General features: G+C 39.4%; 1 protein-coding gene across 1 annotated transcript; it reads left to right on the top strand.

Annotated features, from left to right (window-relative positions):
* Positions 1 to 305: 305 nt before the first annotated feature.
* On the top strand, positions 306 to 25472 carry adgrl4 (adhesion G protein-coupled receptor L4). The gene is made up of 16 exons (XM_038999753.1): positions 306 to 374; positions 895 to 1044; positions 7284 to 7433; positions 9879 to 10028; positions 10282 to 10352; positions 10670 to 10849; positions 11085 to 11268; positions 20790 to 20903; positions 21150 to 21349; positions 21690 to 21869; positions 22724 to 22927; positions 23156 to 23376; positions 23464 to 23530; positions 23797 to 23888; positions 24173 to 24341; positions 24611 to 25472. Exons 1-16 carry the CDS (start codon positions 329 to 331, stop codon positions 24671 to 24673), a joined length of 2241 nt encoding a protein of 746 aa, XP_038855681.1. The 5' UTR covers positions 306 to 328; the 3' UTR covers positions 24674 to 25472.
* The last annotated feature ends 580 nt before the right edge of the window (positions 25473 to 26052 follow it).

The following is a 26052-nucleotide window of genomic DNA, read 5'->3' as shown; positions in this document are numbered from 1 at the left end:
CTTAAAAAACAGTATTGAGATGGAGTTGAAAGAAAAAGCCACCAAATTGCAAATCAAAAATTGTAAGAATGTATACTCTGTACTACAGCTACAATAACTTTAATTAGGAAGCCAGACTATACTGGTTTATAAGCATTCTCTTATGCTGTTGATTAGACTCCATTGTCATGGGAAGGTGGCGTGTCCTCAGTTTAATGTTTGTGAAAGCTGATTAAAGATCAGGACAGGAAGGGTCAGGTTTAGGGAAACAGGAAAACTGATGCAAGGAAATGGACCACGTCACCAGCCACAGAGTTTCAGCTAAAAGTATTTCTGTCCCAACGCAAGTATGGAGTCTTTGCTCAAGTCCCAGATGAAACTTGTACTTTTAGCAGGTAAGTGAGTCTATCCATTCTTCTGTCATATAGTATGCACTGTAGCATAGCAGACCCCTTGAACATGGTACAAATACACATATGTTCTTTGCCATTTCCATTATGTGTATGTGGGATTTACCAGAGAAAATAATCAGGATGCATGGCGGGATATTTTTTATCCCAAACTCCAGGTCTCCTGGCCTTTAGTGATCATAGTTGCATAGATATAATTAGGAACTTTGCAGTTGTGCGAGTCCATTTCAATATCAGTCTAACATTACTTCTGAGTAGTTTATTGATGTTGAGTAGGCTTACATATGATTTTTGTCTTTCTGTTATTATATTACCATTTGCTGAAAACGTAAACATTCTTAGTCATAATAGCATAATATGATTGTATGCAACATTCAATACATACCATAGTTCGTGGTACCATTGTTCCTTCCATATTGATGAGTTAATGATGATCTGGTAGTACATTTTTTTCACATATTTTATTCAATTCACAAAGCAAATGTATTCTATTTTTATCTCATAGCATGGCTTTCCAGTGTTATAGACCCATGCAGATTTTATGACATTTGTGGTACATGCCATCGACTTGCCTCATGTAAAGCCCTGAATGGATCCAATAATGCCTGTTACTGCAACCGTGGATATACTGGCGATGGAACCAACTTTTGTAATGGTAAATATAAGTTCTAGATTTTTTACAAACCTATACAGAACATGGTTATGTAGGCCTATGGAATACATAGCACTTATAGGGACTCGGGTTTAGACCTGATAGGTAGTCTAATGCGTCAACCCCCAAATAAATGAAAGAAATAAGCACTATTTTAGGCTAAATTGGGTGATTATCCTTGCATTAATTCAGGGTTAAAAGGGTGTATATTACTGGTCTGTAAAGTAAAGTTGCATGATGATGTCTGCGGCTAAAGGCACAAGCCTTAATTTGTGTTTTAGTCAAACAACAGCCACCTGGTTGGCTGTAAAGCTGAGGGGGATGTAGGATTTTAACCATAATTCATAGAGGATGCTCTGGATGCAAGGACTGAGCGAGTCCATACGATCAACATGATTTTGCATAGTGTATTTTTGAGGCTATTCTTTATTTACAAAGACTCAAATGGACACCATTAATTTAACAATGGAAAAGTTATATTGAGTTATGATTGGGATAAGACAGTTGTACTAAGCTCATTTGGGATTTAGAAGTTATATTATTCAAGCATATATATTATTAAATGAGATAACCATTGAAACTTTTAAATCAACACGTTTAACACCAACACAAGAAGTATTAGCTTTTAACACTCAGAGTTTTTGTAACTCTAGATGAATAATATTCATGGCCAACACTGGTTATTGTTGCATTCAATCTACACTGGTGTAAAGTGTGAAAAACACTCCAACATTTGACTACCTTTTAACACTAGGAGTAAACTTGAATCATAATCAGCTGATTGTACTTGGATCCTTACTGCATACATGTATGTACTGCTTCACATGTATGGAAAAAATTCAGCCGGTGGTACCCATTTGTCTTATATCTTTCAATAGCAGGCATACAACCATCATCAGGTCTGCAAGTTTGCAAAAATAAACACTCTCTTTGTCCTGTTTTACAATGTTAAGGCTGGATTTTAATTTACACACTGTCTTTGTTTACAAATTACTGCCTGAGAACACTTGCTATTCTTAAAATTTGAAGAATCTACAGTACCTGTGAGAGGAGTCCACTTGGTGGTAATTCAACGTTTACCCAAAACCAATGAGCCAAAACCAATCTGTAATTGAATTTGCGTAAGTACAGCAATGCAGGTTCAATTGAATTGAACCCGGGGTTCATCTGTCCATGTGGACTGGAAGTTACCCAAATCGAATTGGAAATATACACTTAGTATACAAAACATTAGAAACACCTTCCTAATATTGAGTTGTACCCCCTTTTAGCCCTCAGAACAGCCTCAATTTGTTGGGGCATGGACTACAAGGTGTCGAAAGCGTTCCACAGGGATGCTGGCCCATGGCGACTAATGCTTCCCACTGTTGTGTCAAATTGGCTGGATGTCCTTTGGGTGGTAGACCATTCTTGATACACACAGGAAACTGTTGAGCGTGAAATACCCAGCAGTGATGCAGTTCTTCACACACTCAAACTGGTGTGCCTGGCACCTACTACCATTCCCCATTAACTTCTACTTGCACACAATCCCGGATCCGGGAGCACCCCCATCAGTAAAAAAGCTGACTAGCATAGCCTAGCATAGCGTCACAAGTAAATACTAGCATATAAATATCATTAAATCACAAGTCCAAGACACCAGATGAAAGATACACATCTTGTGAATCCAGCCATCATTTCTGATTTTTAAAATGTTTTACAGGGAAGACACAATATGTATTTCTATTAGCTAACCACGATAGCAAAAGACACAACTTTTTTTTCCACCATTTTTTTCCTGCATAGGTAGCTATCACAATTTCGACCAAATAAAGATATAAATAGTCACTAACCAAGAAACAACTTCATCAGATGACAGTCTGATAACATATTTATTGTATAGCATATGTTTTGTTAGAAAAATGTGCATATTTCAGGTATAAATCATAGTTTTACATTGCAGCCACCATCACAACTTTCACCAAAGCAACTAGAATAACTACAGAGACCAACGTGAATTACCTAAATACTCATCATAAAACATTTATGAAAAATACACAGCATACAGCAAATGAAAGACAAAGATCTTGTGAATCCAGCCAATATTTCAGATTTTTTAAGTGTTTTACAGCGAAAACACAATATAGCATTATATTAGCTTACTACAATAGCCAACCACACAACAGCATTGATTCAAGCCAACAATAGCGATAACGAATAAACCAGCAAAATATATTAATTTTTTCACTAACCTTCTCAAACTTCTTCAGATGACAGTCCTATAACATCATATTACACAATACATATAGAGTTTGTTCGAAAATGTGCATATTTAGCGGCACAAATCGTGGTTATACAATGAGAAAAGTAGCCAAGCTGCAAAGAAAATGTCAGGAGAAATCTTGGGAAAGGCACCTAATCTAATCATTAACTAATCATAAACTTGACTAAAAAATACAGGTTGGACAGCAAATGAAAGATACATTAGTTCTTAATGCAACCGCTGTGTTAGATTTTTAAAATTAACGTTACTACGACATACAGCGTGCGTTAAAGCGAGACTGCACCGAAATTAATGGCGGAATAGGAGTTTTACATTTTTCAACAGAACAACGAATTAACATCATAAATAGTTCTTACTTTTTGATGAGCTTTCATCAGAATCTTGGGTAAGTTGTCCTTTGTCCAGAAGAATCGTTGCTCGGTTGTAGATTGTCGCCTTCAACTTTGGAATTAGCAGTAAACATTAGCCATGTGGCGAAGACGTGCCCAACTCACTATAACGCAGCACAAAGAAAATTCCGAAAATCGCAATATACTGATATAAAATGATATAACTCGGTTTAAAATAACTACATTATGACGTTCTTAACACCTATATCGAATAAAATCAGAGCCGGATATATCTAAGGACTATAACGGGAGCTTTCCAGAACGCCATCCTGAGGTCTGTCTTGCGTCATGGCGAATGTTGAAAAGAGTGCACCCCCGGTTCCAAGAGCCCTTATATGGCCTCAGATCTGCCTAGCAACTCCATTCCAATTCTCACTATTTGCTGACATCTAGGGGAAGGCGTATGCAGTGCATGTCGACCAATAGAAGACATGCAAATTAATAAACTGACCCTAGAACAGCCTGCCTGATTTCAGATTTCTCACTTCCTCACAGGAAGTTTGCTCCAACTTGAGTTCTGTTTTACTCACAGATATAATTCAAACGGTTTTAGAAACTAGAGAGTGTTTTCTATCCAATAGTAATAATAATATGCATATTGTACGAGCAAGAATTGAGTACGAGGCAGTTTAATTTGGGAACGAAATTTTTACAAAGTGAAAACAGCACCCCCTATTGAGAAAAGGTTTTAAAAGGCACTTTAATCTTTGTCTTGCCATTTCACACTCAACGGCACACATACACAATCCATGTCTCAATTGCCTCAAGGATTAAAACTCCTTCTTTAGCTACACACCCAGTGAAAATACATTAGGACATTAATTCAATCAAAAAGGGCTTATTTTTCGACAGCATAGCTTTAAATTAAAACAACACTAGACATACATGTATTCCCATGGTAGATATGGTCAGATTGAGAATTGAGAAGGGAGAAGAAAAGTATATCAACAAACTTAGCTGTTTTTGTGGCAAAAAAAATTCTAGACATGTTAGCTAACAAATAATAATATTCTCAGCAGTGAACACAGCTTTTTAACAGTGTCACTAAAAATAACGGTCTCACTAATTCCTTATTATGTACTTAGTATTTTTATGCTGCATTTTGTGAATCAGGGCTTCCTTGTAAAAGGGACATTGGTCTCAATGGGACTTCCCTGAATAAATTAAGGTTTAATGACATGCTGAAGAAAGGTAAGACAGCTAACATATTGTTAGTGTAACAAACTAGTTGGCCAGTTTGTTTAGCTCCAATATTGACTTAACTTTATTACATACACTGAATGTACAAAATATTAGGAACACCACTTCTTTCCATGACATAGACTGACCTATGATCCCTTATTGATGTCACCTGTTAAATCCACTTAAATCAGAGTAGATGAAGGGGAGGAGACAGGTTAATTTTAAGGATAGGACCCTTTAAAAAAAAAAAAAAACGCCTAAAATGACACCCAAATCTAACTGCCTGTAGCTCAGGACCTGAAGCAAGGATATGCATATTATTGATACCATTTGAAAGGAAACACGTTGAAGTGTGTGGAAATGTGAAATTAATGTAGGAGAATATAACACATTAGATCTGGTAAAAGATAATACAAAGAAAAAAAAAAGCATTTTTTTTTTGTACCGACATCTTTGAAATGCAAGAGAAATGCCATAATGTATTATTCCAGCCCAGGCGCAATTTAGATTTTGGCCACTAGAAGGCAGCAGTGTATGTGCAAAGTTTTAGACTGAACCAATGAACCATTGCATATCTGTTTAAACTGTTGTATCAAGACTGCCCAAATGTGCGTAATTGGTATATTAATACATTTTCAAGATCATAATTTTGCACTCTCTTCAAACAATAGCATGGTATTATTTTACTGTAAATTGGACAGTCCAGTTAGATTAACAAGAATGTAAGCGTTCTGCCCATATCAGATATGTCTACATCCTGGGAAAAGTTATTGTTACTTACAACCTCATGCTAATCACATTAGTCTATGTTAGCTCAACCGTCCCATGGGGTGGACACAGATCCCATAGAGGTTAATTAGCACCTTATGGGCACCATCACCATCCTCATGATTCAATCATGAATCATTCCTAGTGTTTTTTCCCCAACCTATCTACCCTATTAAAATTGTAAACCTCAAAGTGTGTTTATCATAACAAAAGGACCGAAATGTGAAAAAGTATTGCTCCTGTTGAAAGTGGTCAAATTGTTTTATTGCTCAAGTTCGTCTGTCAGCCAACATTGTTGCATTTAGGTTTGTGGGGCACTTTTGCTTAGTATTCATATTTCCTTATCTGATCATAATCATGGGGGTTTACATATTCAAGAGCCCAATGTAAATGAAACTGTGGTAATATAAAAATACAATAAATGGCTTCTACACAGAAATACAGTACAAATATGTTTTTTTGTGAATAAAAAAAAAAAATTGAACAATATGTCACTTCATTAATATAGAGCAGAATTGATGGCCCCATTAAATAAATTATTCCTACTCTATATTTAAAGATAGTCCATAATTTTAAGGTACAGTATAATTTTTGCTCCACCAATGAAATGTTCTTAGATTCTCTAAATCAGACCCCATTCATTTTATTCTAGAGAATAGATATGATTGGGGAACTATCCCTTTAAGACAGTCAACTTGAGTACGTAATTTTGTTCATATCCCTAATGCATATTCATTTTGCTGCCATTGTACTGTGAAATCCTATTGAGCTACCCATAGGCTACTCAGAGAAAATGGAAGCCAGTCATTTTCATTATGGAACCCTTTCCTACACAGTGTTTGTGTTAACAATGGCGGTTCAGAGGTCTGGAATCTTATGGTCATATTTCCTCCTGAATATTGTCACCTCCCTTTCTCAGAGCTAAGGATATCCCTTCCCGGACAGGCTTTGTACACAAGGTACAGTGGGGAGGAAGACCAGTATATTCATCATATCTAGACAGATGAACACAACAATTGAAAGCCCTATCGGATCACTTCCAATAAACACTGTGAATATCTCATGCAGGTGTGTTTTGATGTGAACTGGCATGGTGAATATCTGCTGGTTGCCAGAATTGACAAACCGGTCACAACCAGTATGAACTGTGTGCACAACAAGCTATATCATCGTAGTTAACTTGTATGGGGTCGTAGTAACGTTCATTGTAAATCTGACTATGACTTGTCTCAGTAATGTTTGAATAATAACCCCTTGTTGATACTGATAAACAGCTCCTATCCCAAGGCCATCAGACTGTTAAACAGCCACCACCCTTCCCTCTGCCCAGTACCCTACTCTGCCCCTCAATAACAATCACTAGCCAGCTACGATCGGGTATTCTACCCGGAACCGTAGGGACTGCTGCACTATGTACATAGTCAATGATCACTGGTCATGTTACTATACCTACCGCTGTAAAAAATATATATTTTAATTTTGTATTATTGTGTGCTTGTTGACATTTACTACATTGATTGATAGGTTCTAGGAACATAAGCATTTCGCTGCACCCGCCATAACACCTGCTAAACTGTGTACGCAGCATCTACAATTTTTATTTATTTTGTTTCTGTGTCCTTCTTCCATCATAACAGATGACAATGAATGCCAAAATGTCACTAATATCTGTGGAAACAACAGCAACTGTACCAATACAGAGGGCGGCTACTACTGCACCTGTACCTCAGGATACACTTCAACCGGGCTGAATCACTTTCAACCAAATGACGGGACAGAATGCACTGGTATTATATATATATATATATTTATATAGTACCAGTCAAAAGTTTAGACACACCAACTCATTCAAGGGTTTTTCTTTATTTTACTATTTTCTACATAGTATAACAATAGTGAGGACATCAAAACTATGAAATAACACATGGAATCACGTAGTAACCAAAAAAAGTGAAATAAATCAAAATATATTTTAGATTTTAGATTCTTCAAAGTAGCCACCCTTTGCCTTGATGACAGCTTTGCACACTCCTGGCCTTCTCTCAACCAACTTCATAAGGAATGCTTTTCCAACAGTCTTGAAGGAGTTCCCACATATGCTGAGCACGTGTTGGCTGCTTTTCCTTCACTCTGCGGTCCAATTTATCCCAAACCATCTCAAAATGGGTTGAGGTTGGGTGATTGTGTCTTTTACCAAATAGGGCTATGTTCTGTATACCAACCACATCTTGTCACAACACAGCTGATTGGCTCAAAAGCATTAAGTAGGAAAGAAATTCCACAAATTAACTTTTAACAATGCACACCTGTTAATTTAAATGCATTCCAGGTGAATACCTCATGAAGCGGGTTGAGAGAATGCCAAGTGTGTGCAAAGCTGTCATCAAGGCAAAGGTGGCTAATTTGAAGAATCTAAAATCTAAAATACATTTTGATTTGTTTAACACTTTTTTGGTTAGTACATGATTCCATATGTGTTATTTCTACAATGTAGAAAATAGAAAAAAATTAAGAAAAACCCTGAGTACGAAATTTTGACTGGTACATTGCATTCGGAAAGTACTCAGACCACTTGACTTTTTCCACATTTTGTTACGCTACAGCGTTATTCTAAAATTGATTAAATTGTTTTTTCCCCTCTCATCAATCTACACACAACACCCCATAACAACAAAGCAAAAACTGTTTTTGCAATTTAAAAAATATAAAAATACAGAAATATTACATTTACATAAGTTTTCAGACCCTTTACTCAATACCTTGTTGAAGCACCTTTGGCAGCGATTACAGCCTTGAGTCTTCTTGGGTATGACACTACAAGTATGGCACACCTGTATTTGGGGAGTTTGTCCCATTCTCTTCTCTGCAGATCCTCTCAAGCTCTGTTAGCTTGGATGGGGAGCGTTGCTGCACAGCTATTTTCAGGTTCAATTTCGGGCTCTGGCTGGGCCACTCAAGGACATGCAGAGACTTGTGTCGAAGCCACCCCTGCGTTGTCTTGGCTGTGTGCTTGTCGTGTTGGAAGGTGAACCTTCAGCCCAGTCTGAAGTCTCGAGCAGGTTTTCATCAAGGATTTCTCTGTACTTTGCTCCGTTCATCTTTCCCTTGTTCCTGACTAGTCTCCCAGTCCCTGCCACTGAAAAACACCAACACAGCATGATGCTGCCACCACCATTCTTCACCGTAGGGATGGTGCCAGGTTTCCTCAAGACGTGACGCTTGGCATTCAGGCCAAAGAGTTTAATCTTGGTTTCATCAGACCAGAGAATCTTGTTTCTCATGGTCTGAGAGTCTTTAGGTACCTTTTGGCAAACTCCAAGTGGGCTATCATGTGCCTTTTAATGAGGAGAACTTCCGTCTGGCCAGTCTACCATGAAGGCCTGATTGGTAGAGTGCTGCAGAGATGGTTGTCCTTCTGGAAGGTTCTCCCATCTCCACAGAGGCACTCTGGAACTCTGAGTGACCATTGGATTCTTGGTCACTTCCCTGACCAAGGCCCTTCTCCCCCGATTGCGTAGTTTGGCCAAGCTCTAGGACGAGCCTTGGTGGTTCCAAACTTCTTCCATTTAAGAATGATGGAGGCCACTGTGTTCTTGGGGACCTTCAAAGCTGCAGACATGTTTTGGTACCCTTCCCCAGATCTGTGCCTCGACACAATCCTGTCTCGGCGCTCTACGGACAATTCCTTCAACCTCATGGCTTAGTTTTTGCTCTGACATGCACTGTCAACTGTGGGACCTTATATAGACAGGTGTGTGCCTTTCCAAATCATGTCCAATCAATTGAATTTACCACAGGTGGACTCCAATCAAGTTGTAGAAACATCTCAACAATGATCAATGGAAATAGGATGCACCTGAGCTCAATTTCGAGTTTCATACCAAAGGGTCTGAATACTTATGTGAATAAGGTATTTCTGTTTTCTATTTGTACGAAAATGTGCAAACATTTCTAAAAACCTGTTTTTGCTTTGTCATTATGGGGTATTGTGTGTACAAAAAAGATTAAATCCATTTTAGAATAAGGCTGTAACGTAACAAAATGTGGAAAAAGTCAAGGGGTCTGAAAACTTTCCGAATGCACTGTATATATCAGTTTTTTCTCAACATTACAACACATATTTAAGAAACTGATATCCTAAAAAAAAAAACAGTTTGAAAATGTCATTCATCAGGGCCTATTTTATGTCTTTCATTCAGAAAAAATTACCCTGTTATTCTTTTTACTATTAGATATTGATGAATGCAAGAACGACCAAATCTGTGGACCATTCTCACATTGCACAAACACAAATGGATCTTTCTTTTGCACCTGCCAAAGAGATTACATTTCTACTTCAGGCACTAAGCGATTTCATACAGAGAATGGAATAATATGTCAAGGTAAGCCTATCAATTCACCCTCTAAATTTTGAAACTAAAGTTTTGAGGGAATTGGGAGGATACATTATTCAAATTATGTGAGGTTACCATATTATATAAAATGTTAATAAACAAATTGTGAGCAGTGTTATCTTAATTATCTTTTCAAAATTAAATATGTAACAATTTTGGTATGTCCTGGTGATATCATAGTTTAAACAAACAAGCAGTTTAATAACATTAATATGATGATTTTCCATATGTTGTATTCCAGAGCATCCCGAGAAAAATTGTCATGACAACGTTGTGTGCCTAACACAAAGTGTCAACAGAACACTTGAATATGTAAGTACTCCAACAAATGAACTAGGAAAGTAGTACCACTTATAATATATAATAGGACACCGCCCTCTGTTGGTCACTATATAGATATTTAATTGGTACATGTGTTTATCAATCAGGATCTCCTATTAGGAATATATGTTAATATCCATGTGTAGAAATGTGCATAGGTCTGAACACTTTTTGTGGGAATAACTTAGTTTAATTGTCTGCTTTGCTTTAAGATTTAGTAGACATTATTACATTGACCATCCTATTTCTCCTATTTGGAGAGGAGGCATCCATTGGAGCTTACTTAATCTTGTTTCTTCCATTTGTAGATCAGAAATCTTACAGATCTTCAGAGCCTGCTGGTGGAGATTGAAAAACAGACGTCGGGAGAGCTGACGTCGGTGGATGTGATCTCCTATGTGGAGGCCCTCTCTCAATCGGCCTCGCTGATGAGCACTGGGGAGAAGAATCAAACCGCCAAACCAACCGTGACCAAAGCAACTCTCAGAGTAATCTTTATTTCCACTAGCTCTGCTATTGCTTTTTTTAGAAGTAGGATACTAAATGTTCTTGGCCTAAGTAATATATATGGTTTCTGTCATAATTTGTAAGGCTGCTTAAACCTTGGTGCATATACATTAAAACAGAGAAGGGGTTGTTCAATCCATGAAAATAAACAGTATGATTTGTCTTGTTTCTTGATATTCATAAATGCTTTTGTTTGCCTTCCTTTCTATTCCACAGACATTTTTAAATGTGGTGAACAATTTGGTTGAGAAGGATGAGTTGGTGGCCTGGAACAGAATCAAAGAGGAGCACCGGGACCACACCATAACCAAACTCTTACACACAGTGGAGGAGAGTACTTTGACACTGGCCAGGAAATATAAAGCGACAACTGAGATTGAGATCAAAGAGAGTGAAATAGGTAAGAAGAACACCACAATCATGTCTCTTAGCACGGACACACCTGTAGCAGTTGTCGGCCTAGAGCAGGGGCATTTCTAGGATTTAAGGACATTGGGGGCTTAGCCCAAAGCCAGAGATAGAACACTAGTAGGGTCAACAACAAAAAATGAATTTTAACAGCTGGTCCACTTTGAGATGAAATTTGAGAGATTAGATATATATTAAGAATTTGTACAAAAAAACAAATTATAATAATAACTAGAAAAGTACATTTCCTGAAGAGAACGTTTCAAGAGTTACCAATGGTGGGTTATTTTATGCAAATCTATGCAAATGTATGTAGTTATAGTTTATAAAAGTGTTTAAGAATTTGAAGTCAGGATAGCCTTAACATCTGAATGTTGGTTTGGGGTCTCTAGCTTGAACAGTTCAAGAGTTACTAATGGTGGGTTATTTTATGCAAATCTATGTAGTTATAGTTTATAAAAGTGTTTAAGAATTTGAAGTCAGGATAGCCTTAACATCTGAATGTTGGTTTGGTGTCTCTAGCTTGAACAGTTCAAGAGTTACTGTTGGTGAGTTATTTTATGCTAATTTAATTAAACAAATTATAGTTTCAGTTGATACGTTTTTTTATGAATCGTAAGTTAGGATAGCCTTAACATGTGAAAGTTGTTTTGGTGTCTCTAGCTTGAACGGTTCAACAGTTACTGTTAGGGAATTATTTCATATAAATGTATGCAAATGTATAGAATTATAGTTAATTTACATAATTATAGTTGAATTTAACGTTAGGATAGCCTGAACATGTGAAAGTTGGTTTGGTGTCTCTAGCTTGAACGGTTCAAGAGTTACTGTTGGTGAGTTATTTTATGCTCATTTATATAGTTATAGTTGATAAAGATCTTAAAGAATTTGAAGTTAGGATAGCCTGAATGTTTTAAAGTTGATCTTACCAAGCCTACCTACATGAATGCCTACAAAAAGGCATAGCCTCTTGTAATTTATTTTCAAAAACACAAGTAGGCATATTGGATTTAGACATTAGATTTCAGGCAATAAGATACACCAGACAAATTGGGAAGAAATGTAATAATAAAAGAAGTATAAGGAATAACACTACTGTTCTTTCTGACAAGCATATCCTATAATATGAAAGACAATCATAAGTAATGGGAATTTCTCCAATGACTTACATCAACTAGTGTGAAATAAATATATGAAACAGACAATCTCCTGAAGACAACATGGCATAACATAAATCTACCCAGGGCTACACCCAAATTAGGCTGTCTATCTATTTTCCCCACTCCCCCATAGGATAAAACATATACTTCTGGGTTCACAATCTCTTTGTCAATGTGCCATCTTAAACCAAATGTGTGCCTGTCCAGTTACCTGGGGGCTATTCCAAAAAGATGGTTTAACAAATTCAGGATTCCCTGAACATATCCAGCTTACCTTAACCAGATGAGGGAGTCTGTGATTTCTTGGTTCCAGAATGGTTGCCTCTCCTTGAAGTAATTAGACTAACCGAAGTGCAGATTGGTCGATCTGACAATTGGCGTGTGCACACGACATTCAAAAAGGTCCTCATGTCGATGACATAAAAATATATAGATATGGAGTCAAAAGACAGAGCCCAATAAGTCTACAACAAGAAACACTTGTAACAACATACAACAAATATGTTCACTAATTTACCCCAAAATAGTAATACAGCCGCCACCGCAAAAGCCAGAGGGGGAGCCTGACAGAAAATTGCAAACAGAATAAATGTGATAGATATTGGAATTGTGCTGCTTCACTAATAGGCCTAATTTACACACATGGGTGATTAGTAATAATGCTTTCACTTTATAGAGCACTTTTATTGCAACGTTGGTGATATTACATGTGAAGGCTATAGCCTAATATATAAATTGTGGTAGCCTATGTCACAATTCCATTGGTGGGCCCCATATGATGAATAAGAATTGATTGAATTCAGAGTGCTTTTCATGACAACACGGGCAACAATATCTTCTACGTTTAGTTTTAACACCAGTGACCTTGGGAAAATCTGCGGGATTAGGCCAAAAAAATATATCATGTTGCCTAGTGTTATTAATTTGAGTTTAGCGAAGCATCGCTGGCAGTCAATTGACCACAGCCTACAGTGCCTGCAATTCTGTAAAAGTCCTCCTTGATTATATGGACAGGTTGATGGCCAAAAAAGTATTCAATGCGAAGCAGACTCTTCTTATTGCTCTACACACAGTTGCCTTTCCAAATCGTTCTGCATCACCCAAATTGTACAGGAAACCTTGTGGGGGGGAAAAAAATCAAAAAGTAATGCACAGAGTTTGTAGGCCTATAGCAGTCAAAGCAAAACTGTATTGGGTTACATTGGCTATGTAGGGGTTGAGTAAATTGGCCAGATATATTATTGTGTGGAAAAACTATAACGTTCCAAAAGAAAATCTTCTGAATGACCTAAAGGATCTATTCGAGATCCAATAATTCCTTCCATTTGTAATACACGGCGAACAATGCAGGCTCGGATGTCAATTGTATTTTCCGCAAAGGGACATGCCATTGTGACGGACAAGAATCTGATTGGCGGAGAAGCCCTGTCTTTATTCAACATTAAAGGCTAAGATCAACTTAACCTAGTAGGTAGCAGGTTTGCTTCAGAGTATTCGTTACCATTGCAATTTTTTTTGTTTGACTGGAATACCCCTCAGGTTGTTAGCTGATGAGGTAACATGACTTAACCAGCTTGTTTGTTATCAAACAAATAGGCTACAGTCCGTGAGTAGCATAGTTTTAAAACAGCCCACGACATGGTTTATTTATCTAATGTTTCCCTCAAATTTGCAATAGAAAAAAACAACAGCCTATCTCTGGTAAAATGAACCATATCTTTTGAACGGCTTGGGCACACGGTTTTCAGTAAAGTATTGAGGAAATCATGACAGTCACGAAGCTGTGCTTATTTTATCTCTATGGCATTCAGGTTGCACTAGGCAGGCACACATATTTTAAAAGATAGTTTATGACCTTTGAGAAAGTGGACTGCTGAAAATGAGTCAATGAACGTGAGTTGATGGGTCCAGAGTGGTCCACTGCGTTGTGGAATCTCGACCAATCACTGCAGGCACCGCTAGCTGTGCTTCATTCCAGGTGCTTCTTGCAGTGCCTACTCTTCTACTTATACCACAAGTGATGCAGGTTTATGGAAACTCATATTAGAGTACAGCTAGCCAGCAGATCTTCTTGTTGCAGATCGGACAGGCTTCCTGTGTAGATTACACACAGCGGAGCTGGTGCGAGATAAGTCTCGGAAAACATACCTCAATCCAGGGATGAGAAATGCATTGTACTCCGAATTGTCCCATTATCCCAACTGTTACACTGAGGTGACAGCTCATTTTTCCGGAAAACTGTTATTTTTGTCCTCATGCTAGGTGGCAGAAGCCACAGCAACCATTTTTGGAATGGCAGTGTCAGCCAATCAGATCCTTTGCCAGTATGCCAAAAATGCCCACCCGCTTGCTATTTTCTGCATTCCCACATCCAAGGCTATAAATTCCTACCACCAGCGGGTAAACGGGTTTGCTGTTCAAGACATAATTTGCATCTCTGGCGGGTAGCGCCCACTCATAGGACCGCAAATTATATATATTTTTTTATTGAACCTTTATTTAATTAGGCAAGTCAGTTAAGAACAAATTCTTATTTACAATGACAGCCTACCTGGGAACAGTGGGTTAACTTCCTTGTTCAGGGACAGAACAACAGATTTGTACCTTGTCAGCTCGGGGATTCAATCCAGCAACCTTTCGGTTACTGACCCAACTCTCTAACCACTAGGCTACCTTCCGCCCCTTGCCAGGCTGGTGTTGCATCTCTGGCATTTAGCCTGAGGACAGCTATAAACCTGTGGCAAGCCATCCAGCCATGAGTTAATTTGAAAGACAATAGCAAGGAATATCTCATCTCAAATTCGGCCTGCCGCCTTCAAGCTAACCCTAGCCAACCAGAGGCTGCAAGCTGTTTTTGTTGTTTCTATAAGTACCTTACATTTGTTGTGATTTTAATTTGTTTCGATTTATTTGCCAATTTAAAAACACAATACAACTACACGTGGACATAATTAATTTAAAATCATCTAGGATGACACAAAAAGGGATACACCTAATAATTTACAGTTTAAAGAGAAGATATTGATTATGCCCAAAGATACCCTACATTTTTCCATTGATTTAATATACTATATTTTCGGGGCAATCCAAACTGCTCCTTTTAATAAATGCCACTCCCTAAACCACCTCACTCACTTGAAGAAAAGTGTTTATCGCTACGTTACAGTAGGTGGCAGCACCTCTTAAACCCCACAGAAGAAGCCAAAAAGCCTTCAACAGGAAGTTACCATCCATCCTTCGTATGCTAGCTTGGTAGCTAGCTCAGGCTGGCTAACATTAGCCACACCTCATGCTCTTTACAGACATTGTGGCCATGTTGTGGGCTCAAAACAAAAGAGAAAATCATACATGTAGATGTGTAGTACCTCATCTGTTCTCCTTTTTGTTTTGTCAACTTTTTACCACCTTGGCTTTGTGCTAGTGTGCTAGCTGACTGACATTTTTCTTGCTATTGTAATGAAACAGCAGGGAGCAGGTCTCGAACCCTCGACCTCCTAGCCCGAGGTCCGGCGCGCTATCGACTGTGCAGCAAAAGCATGCTCGTGCAGCAGAGTCGATTTCCGCGCTTATAAACCCAGGGTCGTTACACTACTCCCTCCTTTCAAAGAGCGCGCCCTCGCGCTAGCTTGCGACTCTACGTCTTACAGGAACGCGCTCACCGGCCAAGCACACGCACTGTCGTGGATGCGAGGTCCGATCACTTCCGACACCAATGTAATGAAACAGGCAGGGAGCAGGTCTCGAACCCTCGACCTTCTAGCCCGAAGTCCGGCGCGCTATCAACTGTGCCGCAAAAGCATGCTCGAGCGGCAGAGTCGATTTCCGCGCTTATAAACACAGGGTCGTTACACTATATACACTGTATATACAAAAGTATGTGGACACCCCTTCAAATGAGTGGATTTGGCTATATCAGCCACACCCGTTGCTGACAGGTGTATAAAATCGAAGCACACGGGCATGCAATATCTATAGACAAACATTGGCAGTAGAATGGCCTTAATGAAGAGCTCAGTGACTTTCAGCGTGGCACCTTCATAGGATGCCAGCTTTCCAACAAGGCAGTTCGTCAAATTTCTGCCCTGCTAGAGCTGCTCCGGTCAACATAGCTCAGCGGCGAAGTGGTAGTCTACACAAGCTTACAGAAAAGGACTGCCAAGTGCTGAGGCTCGTGGCGTGTAAAAATTGTGGGACCAACTCCATATTAATACCCATGATTTTTTATGAGATATTTGACGAGCAGGTGTCCACATACTTTTGGTAATGTAGTGTAGCTACTGGATTTCCCTGACTCTCCCTCGGCCCGGTGAAGCGCCCCCTCCCCCTCGCTTTGGTATCTAACACAGCCTGCACTATTTTAAAAGTTTTACCATCAGATTGGCCCCCACCATCAATCTGTAACACGGAACCCAAACCGGCTGCGCATGTGCGCCATAGTGCAAAAATGTATTTTGTCCTCCTACACCAAACGTGATCACGACACGCAGGTTAAAATATCAAAACTCTGAACCAATTACATTAATTTGGGGACAGGTCGAAAAGCATTAAACATGTATGGCAATTTAGCTAACTAGCTAGCTTGCACTTGCTAGTTAATTTGTCCTATTTAGCTAGCTTGCTGTTGCTAGCTAATTTGTCCTGGGATATAAACATTGAGTTGTAATTTTATCTGAAATTCACAAGGTCCTCCGACAATTAATCCACACATAAAACGGTCAACCGAATCGTTTCTAGTCATCTCTCCTCCTTCCAGGCTTTTTCATCTTTGAACTTACATGGTGATTGGCATCTAAACGTTCATAGTATTACCAGGATGACCAGCAACAAAGTTTGTCTTTCAATCACCCACGTGGGTATAACCAATGAGGAGATAGCATGTGGGTACCGCTTCTATAAACCAATGAGGAGGTGGGAGAGGCAGGACTTGCAGCGATCTGCATCAGAAATAGGAATGACTCCTATTTTAGCCCTTGGTAACGCAGACGCTTGTGAGCAGTGTGGGTGCAATAGTTGAATAACATGAGCGGTGTAGTCAGAGTGACACGGAACCCAAACCGGCTGCGCGCGTGCGCCATCGTGCGCTATTGTGCATACATTTATTTTGTCCCCCTACACCAAACGCAATCATGACACGCAGGTTAAAATATCAAAACAAACTCTGAACCAATGACATTAATTTTGGGAAAGAAAAAAAAAAGCATTAAACATGTATGGCAATTTAGCTAGTTAGCTTGCACTTGCTAGCTAACGTTAATTTGTCCTATTTAGCTAGCCTGCTGTTGCTAGCTAATTTGTCCTGGGATATAAACATTGAGTTGTTATTTTAACTGAAATGCACAAGGACCTCTACTCCGACAATTAATCCACACATAAAACGGCCAACCGAATCGTTTCTAGTCATCTCTTCTCCTTCCAGGCTTTTTCATCGTTGAACGTATATGGTGATCGCATCTAAACTTTCATAGTATTACCACGACTACCGCCAAAACAGTTTGTCTTCCAATCACCCACGTGGGTATAACCAATGAGGGTAGGGAGAGGCAGGACTTTCAGCGCGATCTGTGTCGCGATCTGTGTGGGTACCTGCTTCTATAAACCAATGAGGAGATGGGAGAGGCAGGACTTTCAGCGCGATCTGTGTCAGAAATAGGAATGACTTCTATTTTAGCCCTTGGTAACGCAGACGCTCGTTGGCGCGAACGAGCAGTGTGGGTGCAATAATTGAATAACATGGATTTCTACATTTATTTTGCGATGCTCGCACACGCGACGTGTCAGACACGTCGGGCACGTCGCGTGCGCGAGCGTAGCAAAATACATTTAGAATTCCATGCATGTATGCTGACCAGACCGGACACAGTTCTTCCATGACCAGCATACTCACCCGACATGTCACCCATTGAACATGTTTGGGATGTTCTGGACGTGTACAACAGCGTGTTCCAGTTCCCGCCAATATCCAGCAACTTTGCACAGCCATTGAAGAGGAGTGGGACAGCATTCCACAGACCACAATCAACAGCCTAAACAACTCTATGCGAAGGAGATGTGTCTTGCTGCATGAGGGAAATGGTAGTAATACCAGATACTGACTGGTTTTCTGATCCACGTCCCAAACTATTCTTTGAAGGTATCTGTGACCAACAGATGAATATCTGTATTCCCAGTGAAAATGTGTGAAATCCATAGATTAGGGCCTAGTTTATTTATTTCAATTGACACATTTCCTAAAATATTAGAAATTGTATATTTTCCGTGTAGTTTATGAAATCAATTGAGGCATTGAACAAATACAAATAAGACAGCTAGATTCACCTATTTCAATCCAATAAAACATTGATATACCAGACTCACAACATTTTCCTTTCTTTCTCTGCCAACAAATGTTTATATACTGCTGGTAAAGTGAACAGGTTTGGCTAATACTGTAACATTATGCAACAAAGTTTGAGAGGATATATGGATATGGACAAATGTTGCACAGCTGAGAGCCGAGTGAACAGTGACAGGTAAGGAGGACATTGTCCCGGTGTTGTTGCGTTCATGCTCTCCCCATTTAGCATACTGTATCACTGGACATCTAGATGGCTACCAATATTAGTAATTTCTTTTGTAGGCTGTTATCTTACTTGACATATAATCCTGGGAGGAAAAATTATTGGCCACGTTACTACCTACCAATGGTGACACTGTGATAGAGCTCCCCAGTGGAATCACTTTAGATCGGAAAGCACCTCGATACAACACCGGTGCACTGGTCATTCACTGAAGCTGTGGTTTATGTGTAAAATGCGGCCCTTCAATTCGAAAAACAATAATGTTGTGCCGGTAATAATAAACAATAATGTTGTGCCCGTAATATCTTTTGAACTGCTAGAAACGAGCCATTTTCTCTGTAGTAATGGTGAAAACATAATGGTCACGAATCTGCACTCAGTTTATTATCTATGGCACTCAGAGGCTGAGGTACAGCGACGCCTATCATCACAACAATCATTATCTGGGCGATTTTTTCCCCCCCTAGGTATCACAGAAATATATTTATGAGCAATTTAGAGCAGACCGAAATGGCTTGTGTCAGCTTGAGCTAGCTTATTATAGCTAGCTAGCAAATATAAGGCAGCAGCTAGATAGGAAAACATGTAGAAATTCAACATTGGTTAGCAATAAAGATAAACAAGTCAAGGTACCTACCCAGCAGCTGCTGAAAATATTCTTCCACTTCACAGCAGCTTCAAGAAGATATTATACTAAAATAGTCTAGCTTTATATCTCACCTGACAGTATGAGGTTGGCACCTGAAACCGATCATTTTAATCTACAGTAGGAATAAGATATTACTGTAAAGAAGTATAGTATGTTGGATTATTTTTTACTGGAGGCTTCCAATTACAGATTAAACTAAATTACAGATTGACTTATTTTTTTCTGTGCATTCAGTGATATACTGTTGAAATGACTGAAAAGTCTTATGCTGGCCTAATGGCCGATTGTACTTGGCACCTCTGAACAGAGTGCCAACCGTAATTTGCAAACCGAATCTACATGTAGAAACCTGAAACTTGGTCCCTAAAACACACAGCGCTGAACGAATGGTGAACAAACGGCAGACGAACAGCAGACCGTCATTTGGTGCAATGTGTTTTCTCCTTTACATCCAACTCTAACACCAAAAGCTATTCAATGACTACTTTACTTATTTTTTACTTTTACCCCTTTTTCTCTCCAATTGGTACTTAGTCTTGTCCCATCGCTGCAACTCCCCTACGGACTCGGGAGAGGCAAAAGTCAAAAACCATGCGTCCTCCAAAACTGCCAAGCCGCACAGCTTCTTGACACACTGCTCGCTTAACCCGGAAGCCAGCCGCACCAATGTGTCAGAGGAAACACCGTCCAGTTGGTGTCCGAAGTCAGCTTGCAGGCGCCCGGCCCGCCACAAGGAGTCGCTAGAGCGCGATGAGACGTGTAAATCTCGGCCAGCCAAACACTCCCCTAACCCCGATGACGCTGGGCCAATTGTGTGTCGCCTCACAGGTCTCTTAGTCACGGCCGGCTGTGACACAGCCTTGGATCAAACCTGGGTCTGTGGTGACGCCTCAAGCACGGCGATGCAGTGCCTTAGACCGCTGCGCCACTCGGGAGGCCACAATGCTTACTTTTGACCATATCCATTTTGATTGTATCAAAACATTTCTGCAGGGGATGATGCTATATAGTTCAAGTCAGTTTTATGCTGAAAAGTGTTTGTGTTAAGATCTTGGTTTATTGGAAATCCGTTCTCTATTGACGCAGATGCTGTATTAATCAGATAATTATTATTACACTCAACTGAATAATTTCTGTTCATTTACAGAAATTAAACTCTACACTTTTGATGTCCAGCAAACAAAGAAAACCGAGCTCTCTGTCTCCATGGGAGGAGATCGTATCAATTTAAATCCTAAAAGGCAAGAGGGAAACAAAAATGGTAAGAGATCAGATAAAAGGGAAAAAACATTCACTATGACAACATTAAGGCATTATTGTCAGCTAAAGATGCATTTAAATGTGAGGAGAATCTTATCAAAGTAACAAGTCAAATGTTATTGTTTTTGGGGGAACCTCTACATTTGTCAAATGTAGAACCAGACACTAGCACTTACTGTATCAACACCTGACATAAACTTCAATAGTACAACATTCAAATTCAATATAATTTTTTTCTGTACATCAGGAAGTGTGTCCATAGTTTTCCTGCGGTATGACAGTGTCGGTGGCATCCTGAAACCAAACACTGACCCTGGTGTTACAGACTACACGAGCTACGCAGAAACAGGGGAAATCACTGTGAACTCTCGGGTGATAGCGGCTGCCATCAAACCTGCTGACATGTACCAGCTGGACCATGTGACCTTCACTCTCAGACACACAGAGGTATGTTTGCAGTCACACAGACAGCCTAGACTCATCCATTAGCTCTCCAGTGGCAGACCGCTAACTTGTGACACACACACAAAATTACAACACTCCTGTAAATCCTGTTTTGATGTTAATGGGAGATTTGTGTTACAATTTAAGTTAAGTTATGTAGAGTTGTGATTAATGTGTATGGCCCTATGTTAGTTTAAAAGTGCATGCAGGCACGATATGGTCGTTCAGTATTTCCACAATCAAATTTACTTTAACCACCCCATATATTTTGTACCTTTTTCGAAAACATATTTTGCCATAACATATCCAATTCCTATCCTATTTCATTCCCTTTCTTTTGAAGCCTATTGACACTAAAGAGGATGTAACCAAATGTGCCTTTTGGGAGTACGATCCGGCCAGCATGCAGGGCCATTGGGCCACACAGGGCTGTGAGCAAACCCACGTCAACAGCACCACCACCACATGCTCCTGCAATCACCTCACACACTTCGCCATTCTTATGTCTTCTGGACGGGCCAACGTAAGTGTCCATACCATCCATATGAATGTATTCCAATCCCCTGTGGCTGTCTCGTTGGTGATCTGAACATCTTGCATGAAAGGCAAAATGGAAGGGATTTTTAATAGAAAAGACAAGCTAACTTGTATTTAGATTTTTTTTTTTAAGGAGAGTGGAATTGCACCCTCTTTTATATTTTTTTGTTGTTTATTCAGACAGCACATCAATATAGAGGGAGAGAGCAGGAGAATAGAAAATGTGAATGGTGATTGAACCCACAACCTTTTGGGCTCTATGCATAGTATTGGGGGCTATACCATTCATCCACACAGGCATAGTATTGGGGGCTATACCATTCAACCACACAGGCATAGCATTGGGGGCTATACCATTCAACCACACAGGCATAGCATTGGGGGCTATACCATTCAACCACACAGGCATAGCATTGGGGGCTATACTATTCAACCACACCTACTAGATTCCGGTGGCCTTTTTTAAACAACACATAAAATTGTATACTACCCTCATAAAGTACCGAGATACAGCAGGCCAAAACCCCCTGAAATTTACAGATTTTTTGTTTGAGGAAAAGGAGATATGAAAGTCTTGGTTTTAAATAATTGTTAATTTTTTACCTAATGGTGTCGCTCTAAACATGTGCAAATTCCCATAGGAACACACCCATTTGAAAAGCACAGGGCATTCTTATGACATTGCCAGCAGTAAGATTTGAGTTTAATTTCCAAAACCACAAGGGCTAAAGCTTTAAAATGATATGTCACTTTCTATTTTCTGACAACAACAAAACTAGGGGAGAAGCAGGGAGCTGTAAAAATGATTCACCTTTCCACTGTGTTGGTTCTTCTTTTCAGATGGCGGCCCATTACAACATTCTGACCAGGATCACTCAGCTGGGAATGATCATCTCCATCATCTGCCTGTCCATGTGCATCTTCACCTTCTGGTTCTTCAGTGAGATACAGAGTACCAGAACCACCATTCACAAGAACCTGTGCTGCAGCCTCTTCATGGCTGAGTTCATCTTTCTGGTCGGGATCAATATGAACACCCATAAAGTGAGCACTGACTGCACTTCGGCTCCAATAAATATTGAACAGTATATTCTTGAACATAGCCAGACAGTATGTTGAATAAAGTGAACCTGTGTGTGTATTTGTGCCTCCGTCTGCATCTCATTTGCATTTGTTTACATGTGCAGTCACCCTTGTCTTATACGATTTCATAGATGGTAAGTCTGTCTAATATGATAAAGGTCAATTTTGTTTCTCTTTGTCTGCCCTCAGCTTTTCTGCTCCATCATTGCTGGGCTTCTCCATTATTTCTTCTTAGCGGCGTTTGCCTGGATGTGCATTGAGGGGATCCATCTGTACCTGATAGTGGTCGGTGTCATCTACAACAAAGGATTCCTGCATCGCAACTTTTACATCTTTGGATATGGAAGCCCTGCAGTGGTGGTGGCCATTTCGGCTACACTTGGCTCCAAGTATTATGGTACCAATAAAGTGTAAGTAGAAAAAGGGAGTGTGCTTGTTAGGTGTTGTTGTAGCACTACACACCAACATGTGGTTAAATAATGTTTTATGTTTCAAAGGTGTTGGCTGAGCACAGAAAATAACTTTATTTGGAGTTTCATTGGGCCTGCGTGTTTGATTATCCTGGTAAGGTTCAACATTTTAATTTCATCATATTATTTTCAATACATTTTCACAAATTTTATTGGACATTCAAGAATTTCCTTTCTTTCAGAAATGTCTGGAAACACTGATTAAATCATTTACAACATGTTATCATTTTGCATGTCAGTAATGGGTAATAAAGTTTATGACATTCCACAATTGCATCAAAAAGTTGTTAATTCCAAAGAACATGTTGCAGTAGTCCTAGGTTGTTTCTCATGGTTTTGTATGTGTCTATCCGGTCTAAGGTCAATCTCCTGGCTTTTGGAGTGATCATTTACAAAGTGTACCGACATACTGCTGTGAAGAAGCCTGAGATTAGCCATTACCAAAACATAAGGTAAGCTTGATAAAAACATCCCAAGAATGTATTGACTTTATGCCAAAGACCCAGTGTTTGTTGAGCAAAACTCAACATGTGTAAAAAATAAAATAAAGATTACTACAGTTAGTAAAATTGTCACACAGAAGTATTGAATATTGAGCAGATACTTTACGTTAGGGCAGAACTTGAGCTACAGACGTTAGCATTAAGCTGATTGTATGAGCCTTAGTTAAGCACACATACTGTACATCAAGTCAGAATATGGCTCACAATGACAAAACCATATATGGTCCTTCCAGGTCCTGTGCTCGTGGTGCCCTTGCTCTTTTGTTCGTCCTGGGCGCCACCTGGACATTTGGCGTGTTGCACATTCTCAACGAGACTACCCTCACAGCCTATCTCTTCACCATTGCCAACGCTTTCCAAGGGATGTTCATCTTCATCTTCCTCTGTGTGTTGTCCAAAAAGGTAAAACCTTTCACTAAAATAGGTTCATAATTATGGCCAGGAGTTTTTCCTGACCACATGACCTGACCAGGAGAAACGCAGGGCCCAGAGTTTTGCCTGGACATATCATATGGTCAGGAGATAAACAACTTCTGGCCCTATTTGTAATTACTTTAGCATTCCTTCATTTCATTTCTTTATTATAAAAATGTTGTCATATTTTACCTCATCCACACACTGAGGCTAACTAATGTGTGTAATACATTCGCCATTCCATTTGACTTTACCAGATCCAAGAGGAGTATTACCGGCTGTTCAAAAATGTGCCATGTTGTTTTGAGTGCCTGAGATGAACAAGGCTGCGAAATCCAGAGGGCCCATCATCGGCAAAAGTCACTGGGGACTCTGGAGCCTTTTTTTTTTTTAAGTAGAGTACAGCACTGCAATATCTTTACCCCCATGTATGCTTTGTTTACCAGGCAAAGAGAATAATAATGAGAACATACTTGTTCAACTGATGCAAATTGTTCATGTAGCAATGAATGTTTTGTGTTTAAATCTCTTTTCTCCTTCTTGTAAGATTGACTTAAAGGTAGACTCTGGGAAATGACATTGCCACAAGCAGCACCACAGATATTGCGATAAGCGAGATGCAAGACTTTTCTCTCACACACAGTCGCATGCAGTATCTGCGCATGTGCACGGGTTCGCTTCACCACGGGCCCAAAACAGCTGAGTTGTTGCTGAAATTGACCCACTATGCTTTTTACATCTACGTCACATCGCTGAGTCGACCTTAAATATTCTACATTTTGACTATTTTTTTTAGCAATAAACATTTCACTGTCTTATCTTAAACCGAGAATCTTACTTCTGTTCTATTTTTACCTAATGACTGAGCATTCTCACATTACTTAACAGTTTCTCAGATACCTTATTAACTTAGTGCTCACCAGTTTGCACTTCTGTTTTCTATCAAAATCTCTCTTCATTGTTAGCAGATGGAGGATGAGGGTAGTACACACACACGACATGGTATGTCCTATTAAGTATTTACTTTTAATAAAGATTCAGCTTTTTCAGTATGTGTGTCATAAGTTTTGTGAATTATTCAAGTTAGTCAAAAACAAATAAAATGCATTAAAATATAGACATAATGACCTCTTCTGAATGTTTTCTTTATCTTCTCATCCCTTTAACAGTAGTTATTTGTGATCTGTTTCAGGAAACTAGGCGTATGTCGCGGGTCACTACTTCACAGGAGAGCCGTTTGAACCTAAACTATTTTTTTAATCAAAACACGTTTTTTTTGGCTGGCTCGCTAGCTAACGTTTCGTATATGCTCTCCACTTTCTGGAAGACCGAGTTTTGAAATGAGTGGAATTCGAGTATGATAGCTAAGGAGATGGAGAAAACGCCTGTCTCTGGATTACATCTTCAAACTAAGGGCAACCCTGACATCCGACAGGAGATGCGTCCATCCATGATGTATAAGATAGTCTAGCTAGCTACATTTACAGATATTACACATTTCTAATTTTGACAGTCTTTTCATTTCAAGTTAGTGTACTGTTAGCTAGCTAGCTAACGTTAGCTGGCAAAAAAGCGTAATTAAATTGTTGCCAGCAGCACAGTTGCAGTCACCAACACTCTGGATAACATGAAAACAGCCTAGGTCGAGTAAAATGGTCAGAGTGGGGTGTTCTCTCATCATGTGTCTGGAAGTAACTAG

This window comes from Salvelinus namaycush, chromosome 8 (genome assembly GCF_016432855.1).
Source record: "Salvelinus namaycush isolate Seneca chromosome 8, SaNama_1.0, whole genome shotgun sequence".
NCBI classification, from domain to species: domain Eukaryota; kingdom Metazoa; phylum Chordata; class Actinopteri; order Salmoniformes; family Salmonidae; genus Salvelinus; species Salvelinus namaycush.
This window is presented reverse-complemented; position numbering and strand designations above follow the sequence as displayed.

Excerpts from the sequence above, each read along its gene's own strand:
- adgrl4 (XM_038999753.1), top strand. The coding sequence starts at position 329 with ATGGAGTCTTTGCTCAAGTCCCAGATGAAACTTGTACTTTTAGCAG. Across the intron at positions 20,904-21,149 it reads GCAAGAGGGAAACAAAAATG|GAAGTGTGTCCATAGTTTTC; the intron begins GTAAGAGATCAG and ends TCTGTACATCAG. Across the intron at positions 23,531-23,796 it reads CTGCGTGTTTGATTATCCTG|GTCAATCTCCTGGCTTTTGG; the intron begins GTAAGGTTCAAC and ends ATCCGGTCTAAG.